General features: G+C 54.9%; 1 protein-coding gene across 1 annotated transcript; it reads right to left on the bottom strand.

Moving 5' to 3' along the window:
- Positions 1-428: 428 nt before the first annotated feature.
- LOC142024881 (uncharacterized) lies at positions 429-8635 on the bottom strand. Its single transcript, XM_075017188.1, has 3 exons — positions 8452-8635; positions 7326-7531; positions 429-2329 (listed from the first exon to the last, which is right to left on the bottom strand). Exons 2-3 carry the CDS (start codon positions 7468-7470, stop codon positions 1101-1103), a joined length of 1374 nt encoding a protein of 457 aa, XP_074873289.1. The 5' UTR covers positions 7471-7531; positions 8452-8635; the 3' UTR covers positions 429-1100.
- Positions 8636-8965: the final 330 nt, after the last annotated feature.

Raw genomic sequence — 8965 nt, 5'->3', positions numbered from 1 at the left:
CTTTGCATCGTTTGACTTGCCCAGGTGCCTCTCTAATGCCACCTGGTTTCATGGTTATCTGCTCTAGATTGTCTGAGATGGAATGTGTCTGTCGGTCTCAGTCTGTGTTTGACCATTGGTTTGAGAACTCCTAATTGGTAAGAACTAGGACCCCCCACTTTGGTCTACAGCTTTCTCTTCTTGTAACTTAGAGCCAGGTGGGAGTGTGGGGGTGCCAGGGAATGAATGGGCTGCACCACGATGATGCTGGCATATGTCACTCTCCTGTGTGTTCCTGCTGGAGCTGCAGCAGCCAAGTAGAGGTGCTTCTCACCTGGGCCCAAAGCTGCTGCGGTGACAGTGGGCTAGGACAATGGTCTCTCCCCAGAGTCCCCATGCACTGACCCCCTCCTCTCTAGACACACCTGAGAGCAACAACTCAAGTGAAGCATTTTCAGTTTGTTTAATTAAAAAAAAAAAAAAAGACACCAAAAATTAATCAAGTTCAGGTCCTGAACAAACTCTAGTGTGTCTAGTTCTTTTATAAAGGAGCATGGGTTAATTTAAGGAACAAACAGACTCTATTTTAGTTACTTGAACGTCTCAGTAACCCCACACCCTTGAGGAATGAGAAGCAATGTGTTAGTTAATGGGGTTCTCACTGACTTTTTTTGCCCAGTGGCCCAGCTTCAAAAATAGCGACAAAGAGAGTTACTGGATTTCTCTCCTATGTAAATTCTCTGATGATCAATAATGTCCAAACAACCACTGAAGGTTACCCACGTCCATGCAGTAACTGGGGTTCTCTCTTCTGTGAGCTCTCTGAATGATTGACAAGATGCAGGTGTTCTCGAAACTTGTCCAACAGACCGAACAGCTGAAAGGTTTCTCTCATCTGTAAGATTTTAGTGCTGACAAAAGCTTTTCCCACAGTCGGAGCAGGTGAAGGGTTTCTCTCCTGTGTGAGTTCTCTGATGTACAACAAGGTAGGAACTCTGACTGACGCTGTTCCAGCAGTAAGAGCAGCTGAAGGGTTTCTCTCTTGGGTGGCTTCTCCTACGTGTAACAACGTTTGACCTCCGTCTGAACCTTTTCCCACAGTCAGGGCAGCTATAAGGTCTCTATCCTGTGTGGATTTTGCAATGACTTTTAAGATTTGAGGAACATGAGAAGCTTTTCCCACAGTCAGAGCAGTGGAAGGGTTTCTCTCCAGTGTGGGTTCTCTGATGATGAATAAGACTTGAGCGCTGACGAAAGCTTTTCCCACAATCAGAGCAGTGGAAGGGTTTCTCTCCTGTGTGGATTCTCTGATGCGTAACAAGGTTTGACCTCTGACGGAACCTTTTCCCACAGTCAGGGCAGTTATAAGGTGTCTCTCCTGTGTGGATTCTGCCATGACTTATAAGGCTTGAGGGCCACAAGAAGCTTTTGCCACAGTCAGAGCAGCGGACGGGTCCATCCCCGGTGTGGGTTTTCTGATGATCAACAAGATTAGAGCGTCGACTGAAGCTTTTCCCACAATCAGAGCACAGAAAGGGTTTTTCCCGGGTGTGGATTCTCATATGTTGATGAAGGCCAGAAACATCAGTGAACTTTCTCCCGCACTCAGTGCAGTTGAAGGGTTTCTCCCCTCTGTGGATTCGCTGATGTCTAATGAGGTTTCCACTGCTGCCGAAGCTTTTCCCACAGGCAGTACAGCGATAGGGTTCCTCTCCTCTGTGAATTATCTGATGAGTGAAAAGGTATGAGTGTCGCCGAAAGCTTTTCCCACAGTCAGAGCAGTGGAAGGGTTTCTCTCCAGTGTGGGTTCTCTGATGATCAATAAGAGTTGAGCACTGACGAAAGCTTTTCCCACAATCAGAGCAGTTGAAGGGTCTCTCTCCTGTGTGGATTCTCTGATGAGCAACAAGGGTTGGCCTCCGACTGAAGCTTTTTCCACACTCGGAGCAGCTGAAGGGTCTCTCTCCAGTGTGGGTTCTCTGATGTTCAGTAAGAGCTGAGGGCACTCGGAAGCTTCTCCCGCAGTCAGGGCAGATATAGGGCTTCTTTCCTGTGCGGATGGTACAATGACTGTTAAGACTGAAGCTTTTCCCACAGGTTTTCTGTTGTTCGCTCTCTTTAGTGTTTTTCACACCTCTGCTTCCATGGCTGGAGTTATCCTGTCCCTCCCCTGCATGGTTTCCCTGCCGTCTTTCTGTGCTACACTGACTCACGCGGGTCTCTCTGTGCTCAGGACTCTGAGAAACACGACTTTCAGAGCTTCCCAGGAACATCCCACAGGAGGCCACTTGCTCTGGTTCTTCCCATTGAAGATTCTCCTCGTTGTTCTTGAGCAGCATCACCTCACCTGCTGGGACACAGAGAGAACCAGACAGTGTCACACTCTGCGCTGAGCTGAAAAAAAACCTCAAAGGCGAACAGAAAACGGGGAACACAGCCAACAACTGATGGAAAGATTGAAATAACGTGAACTGAGTCGATCTTCCTTCCTCACAACCCTTCCCCAGAGGAGGGACCCCAGCCCTGCCCCCACCCTCTGGCTGGAGCTGATGACAGGCTGAAGGCTCAGTCAGACAGGATGAAAAGGCCCAAGTGACATCTAGAAGGACACGGAAATCAGTTTCTGAGTCACTTGAGCTCACTGCTCACCTGTGTGGGGGTCACTGATGATCTCCCCTTTCTCAGCGCCCTGGAGATCTGGGACCCCCAGCGCCTCCCCTCGCTCCACCCAGGAGATCACATCAGCTTCAGGAACTGGAAATCCTGCTTGGGGAGCAACTAACCAAGTGCTGATTTTGTTCAGGAAGGTCCAGGCCATTACTTCTTCCAGCCCCAGGATCTGAGCATCCCACCCAGAGAGGCTCCTTCCCCACCTGGCACAGGCCGGGCTCTGGATGGTACAAGATCCCATGTCACACTCACCTGGGGTACAGGTGCCTGACTCCTGCCTCGGGAATGGCCCAGCTCATTCCTGGGGGAGCCGAGTGCTCTGCTGCACTCTCCAGGGTACAGCTCAGCCTCCCTCTTGACCTGTTCCACCTCTACCCCCCATCCCAGGGCAGGACAGGACCACTGAGCTCAAACAAGACACTCCATGTGTTGGTTTTGTGGATAAAACTAACACAGCTACGCCCAATGCCTGGCACCAGGCAGGCTCTGAATTTAGCCACGTGGAGTGGGAATCCATCAAACCCATGAAAAAAACCTGCACAGATACAGACACCATCTTCCTCGCCAAGTGCAAATGGATGGACGTCCCACCCAACGGGCTGGAGGTGAAACACTCACCGCAACCGACACACTGCAGGGACTGTGTCGAGAGATTGGTCACACACTCCCACAGACCTGAGGAACCACCTGTTCAGCATCCTGTGCAGCAAACAGGGAAACATCACAAGGAGCTCTCAAGTCTGGAGCTTCTCCTAAAAAACAGCCTCCCACACAAACGCCCAGGTGGCTGGACTTTACTGAAAGGAGACAGGAGAGTCACAACGCCCACTGCTCTTCTCTACAGGACTGTAAACTCTCTCACCTCCTACTTGCCGCCTGGGGCCACAGTAGTGGTACCCGTAACTCACCCAGCAACATTGTCAATCTATCCAACCACACACTCAGCCCGGCAGAGGAGTCTGTGCTATCTCGGGGACTCTCTTTGTGCCCCACCACCCCCACAAACGTGACACAGTTCTGTGGGGACCTGGAATCCCACCCCAATTTTGGCAGGAACACTTTCCAGGAACACTTTCGACAAGACTCTGAACAGCCCTACAGGCACCGTCACACCCACAGTACAAGAAGAATTCTGCATGGAATCCTTCCTGATGGTCAAAACGACAGACTGGATCTGTACCTAGAGCGCTTCCACTTCTGTGCACAGGCAGAAATTGTGGGAAAGTGACATCGCTTGTTCCAGGACCTCAGCCGTGTGGAATGCAGCGTCACCCACAGCCTCAGAAACAGCTCTGGCGCTGTCATCCAACAGGCTGACAAAGGAGCTGCTGTTGTCATCATGAATAGGTCAGACCATGAAAAGTAGACTCCCAGGCAGCTCTCCAGTACCACCTTCTACAGGCTACTGTCCTCTGATCCCACTGAGCAGCGCACACAAACTGCACCGTCTGCTCAAGACACTCCTTAGAAAAGCGCAGGAACAGATCTACACAGACACACCCCCAGAGCCCCAAGATCCATAAATCTAGACATTCTGGATGCCAATGCCTGAGCTGATGGTGCAATCTCATTTCAGCCTTGTCCAGCTATGGGGACTCTCTACTCAAACCTTCTGTTACCAGCACTCCGAGCTATCTCTGAAACACCACTGACTTCCTCAGGAAACTGCTGCGCGCTGGTGATCTTCCTGAAAACACCATCCTGGCCACCATGGATGTAGAGGTCCCTTACACAAAAAACCCATGTGAAGATGGACTTAAACTGTTAGAATCAGTATCCCTGATGATGCCAGGGCACAAGTGGTGTCAGAACTTTGTGACTTTGTCCTCACCCACAACTATTTCAGATTTATATCTTCAAATCAATGGCACTGCAATGGGCACCCGCGTGGCCCCACAGTATCCAACATGTTTATGGCTGACCTGGAACAACTTCCTCAGCTCTCGACCCCTGGCGCCCCTCCTCTACTTGAGCTACATTGATGATATCATCATCATCATCATCATCTGGATCCATGAGAAAGAGGCTCTTGAATAGGTCACAGTGATTTCAACAGTTTCCACACCACCATGAACCTCAGCCTGGAAAGGTCCACACAAGAGATCCACTTCCTGGACACTACTGTGCAAATAAGTGATGGTCAGATAAACACAACCCTATAGCGAAAAACAAAGAAGCACTATGCTACCTCCATGCCTCTAGCTTCCATCCCAGGCACACCACACTATCCAATGTATACAGCCAAGCACTAAAAGTACAACCACATTTGCTCCAATCCCTCAGACAAACATCTCCAAGACCTTTACCAAGCTTTCCTGAAACTACAATACCCATCTAAGGAAGTGAAGAAACAGATTCACAGAGCCAGACGTGTACCCAGAAGCCACCTGCTACAAGACAGGCCCAGCAAAGAAAACATCAGAACAGTTGCTGTCAATGCACCATCAGTGACCTACAACCCATCCTGGACAACGATCTTTCACTCTCACAGACCTTGGGAGGCAGGGCCTGTCCTCACCTCGTCAGCCCACCAACCTTAAACAAATTCTCACCAGCAACTATAAACCACAACACTGTAAATCACAAACCAAACCCTTTGACAAACCTCCGTGCCAACTCTACCCACCAATGACACTACCATACCTGCTAAACCCAGGGTTGTGAGTTCCATCCCTAACGAGGCCATTAGCGATTGGGGCAAATAGATGCCAGGGACGGTGCTTGGTCCCGCCAAGAGGGCAGGGAACTGGACTAGATGACCTCCCGAGGTCCCTTCCAGTTCTAGAAGATGTGTTTCTCCACTTATATTTTAATTTTCTTTTAACCAGCAGGGCTTATTCGCCTGCGCATCTAAACTGGACAGTCTCTACTTAAAAGAATAAATGGATGTAAATCAGATATCAGGAACGGTAACATACAAAACCTCCCAGGACACTCAGGAGCAGATTTAAAAGTAGCCATCCTGCAAAGCAAAAATGTCAAAAGCAGACCTCAAAGAGCGACTGCAGAGCTGCAAATTCATTTGCAAATGTGACTCCATCCATTTAGGATTGAACCAAGACCAGGAACAGCTGGCCAAGTACAAAAGCAGTTTCTCTGCTCTGGCTGTTCACACGACCACATCAGCTGCTGGAAGTGGGCTACATCCTCCATGACTTAATTGCTCTCATTAACTCCAGCCGTCTTCTTGAGTGGGACCCCCTCCTTTTCTTGTGCCAGTTTCTTTCTACTGGCCTCTGGAATTTCCACTCCAGGCATCTGGCAAATTGGGCTTTTGCCCACAAAAGCTGATGCTCCAGAAAATCTGTTAATCTATAAGGTGCCACAGGACTTCTCTGTGTTTTTGCTCAACTCAAAATGTGAGCTCTGTGAGGGCTCGCAGGACTGAAACCGAGGCCCCCAGGCAGGGCTCAGACTGCAGCTGCCACATGGCAGGTCACTAGAACTTGGAGGAGAGAGGCTCTGGCAGAGCTCTGGCTCCCCAAGGGCTCTGTCCACAAAGCTCCTGGCTGGGGCCTCGTTCCTCCGGCTCTTTGGCTCTGATGCGCTACTTGAACCAGCAGGAGGCAGAGGAAGATGTCTGAGCAGCAAGGCAAGTCCTGGGCTGGCTGCTTCAGATTCTGCCCAGGCTCCTGCTCTGCGACCCCTGCCTGCCTGCGGCTGGGTGGGCCCTACCAGCAACCCACAAGAGCTGCTGCTCCTGCAGCCGGCCATGGCGGTGTCTGGCTGTGCTGCTCTCTGCGGGATGTGGCTGTTGTTGCAGCTGGGCCCCCCCCCGGCTGCCTCAGTTCTACTCTGCCAGCAGCAACTTCTCTGCGTGGTTTACCACTTTCCTCCTGCATCACAGGCTTGTTGCCGACTCACGTTCCAGCCACACCCGGCGCGGTTTCCCTCGGTGCAGGAAGGCGACTGGCAGAAGTGCGGCTGGAGGGGGTTAGTTACAGCCCCCGTCTCCACCTCCTACAGAACCTCCTGCTGGGATTCTAGCTGCGCTTTTGCCTTCACAGTTTTACTACTCACTGCCCAGGTTTGGCCCCACTAGGTGTCACATGACCTAGCTGGGCATCTCCCAACCATCTTGAAAACCCCCTCAATATCAATGCAGGCAGAGGACACTGGATGAGGTGTGTTATGAGACCTACGGGGAGTGACACTGCATCCAAACTGGGGCACACGTTACTCATAACCGGTTTGTCCTGTGTCTGGCACCCACCAGTGACTCCGGAGAAAGCAAACTACTGTACATGGGAGAGCTCGTGCCTCTGTCTGGGAATCTGTGTTTGATTGCTCAAGAACTCCCCCTAAACGGTAACAGCCAGCAGGGGTGCAGCACGCTGGCCCCAGGGGTACCCTGCAGGCACGAAGAGCAGCCGGACCCAGCCCCACAGCTCTGGTACCTGCCGTTCCTGCCTGCGCCCCTCCACTCACACTGCTAGCCAAGGCAGAGGGTGGGGAAGCACATGCAGACCTGGGCTGTGGTAAGAGCAGCACCACTGCCCTGTCCCTGAACCTGCTTCCCCTGGGAGGGGACAGTCTCTCACATGGGAGCCAGTGATACCTGGGACTGGCACTCCTGGCACTGGGGACAGGGGCAGTGAGGAACCCAAAACCAAAGCCAACCCAGCTGCTGCAGAGCCCACACAGCCTCTGACACCCCTGGGGACAGGACTCCTCACCCAGCCAGCGCAGGGTCTGGTAATTCTCCTGCATCACCTCTCTGTAGAGGGCTCTCTGCCCCGGGGTCAGCAGCGCCCATTCCTCCTCGGAGAAACACACAGCCACCTCCTCCAAGGTCACCGGCTCCACCACCGCTGCCGCCATGTCCTCTCTCTGTCTCTGCAGGGCCAGGACTGCTCTGGAGCCAGGCGTGGGGGCTCTGTGACTGGCAGGGGAGAAGGGCAATGGAGACACTTCAGACGGGGCTGGAAGCCGCTCCGTGTCCCGGCTCCCCACACACACTCCCTGGGGCACACGTGGTGCACATGCACATTTGGGGAAACGCTCGAGTCTCAGGAAACCACCTCACACAAGTCAGATCCCAAATCCGTCCTCGTTTCTCTCCGGACGCGGCCTGAGCCCCAGCACTGCTGCGCACTGGAGCGTGTCCCACGGACACGTCACGTGGTTAGTGACACCCCACGGGGACAAGCCCGGAGGAAGGGAGCAGCTGAAGGGACAATGAGGATCACTGAACTGCACCGCGGGGGAGCACAGGCACCGTGCGACGAGCGCCCGGCCCCGCCGGGGAACCGGGAGGGGGGGGACACAAGCCCACCCAGAGCTCTCGGATCCCCTGCGGGGGGGAGGGGGGTGCAATGGACTCGGGACCCCAAATCACTGAGGGGGACAAGGGAGAAGAAAACCAGGGGGGTGCAGAGGCCCTGGGGCGAAAACAAGGGAGCTGGGGGAGAACCGAGCACAGAGCCCCCAGCACCCACTGGTCCCTGCGGGGTGCAGAGCCCGCGGGCGCCGCCCGGGGACTCCGCCTGGAGGTGCGAGTGGAGCCAGGAGCGACAACCGGCCCCGAGTCACAGCCCCCCCGGCCGCCCCCGCCCCCGCCCCTCCCCGGGGACCCAGCGCCGCGAGCCGCCCGCAGCACGAGGCGAACCAGGCGCCGCTGCCGGGAGGGGGCGGGACCGCGCGGGAGGCAGGACAAGGCGGAGCGGCCGGAGAACGGGGCGGCCCAGCCGGGACCAGCGGGAGACGGTGGAGTGCGGGGGAGGGGGGGGGCCGCCCGGAGCGTCCGAGAGACAAACGGGGGGGGCGCCCGGAGTCACCTCCCGGCCCTGCCCCCCCCCTCACCTGGCGGCGGCTCCCTGGGGGGGGCTCGGGCGGCGGCAGCGCGTGACCCGGGGGAGCGGCCGGAGGAAGGAGGAAACTGGCTCCTAGCAACTGACATCGAGGAAGGAGGAGCCGAAAAGCACAGCGGAAGTGACAACAGCGGGAGGCGGGACCCAGTGCGGGGCAGAGAGATAAGTGACAGGCGGGAGTAGATGGGTGGGGGAGGGGGAGTGACGCTCGCAGCACGTGACGAGGGGAAGAAGCAGGAAGCGGGAGGAGACCTGTGAGGCTGTTCGCTCACCCCGCCGCCGGGTGGCGCTGTGCGGATTCCCCCAGTGACGTGCTGGGCTGTGAGCCTCAGCAGCGGGGCCGTCCAAATCACCGTCTCGTCCCCCGAGCGCGCCAGGAGCTGCTGTGTGGGGAAGTGACGCAGGTGGGAGGTGCAGCTGAGTGGGCAGAGGGGAAGTGACGCAGTGAGAGGGGGGTTCTGAGTGGGCAGAGGGGAAGTGACGCAGAGGTGCAGCTAAGTGGGCAG

Source organism: Carettochelys insculpta, chromosome 22, assembly GCF_033958435.1.
Source record: "Carettochelys insculpta isolate YL-2023 chromosome 22, ASM3395843v1, whole genome shotgun sequence".
In the NCBI taxonomy this organism is placed as follows: domain Eukaryota; kingdom Metazoa; phylum Chordata; order Testudines; family Carettochelyidae; genus Carettochelys; species Carettochelys insculpta.
The sequence above is the reverse complement of the archived record's forward strand: the minus strand, read 5'-3'. Positions and strand labels throughout refer to the sequence as shown.

Bases quoted from the DNA above. Each gene is read 5' to 3' on its own strand.
- LOC142024881 (XM_075017188.1), bottom strand. From the start codon at position 7,470: ATGGCGGCAGCGGTGGTGGAGCCGGTGACCTTGGAGGAGGTGGCTGTG. The intron at 2,330-7,325 runs GTGAGGAGTCCT...TCTGTGTCCCAG, and splicing joins CCAGACCCTGCGCTGGCTGG to CAGGTGAGGTGATGCTGCTC.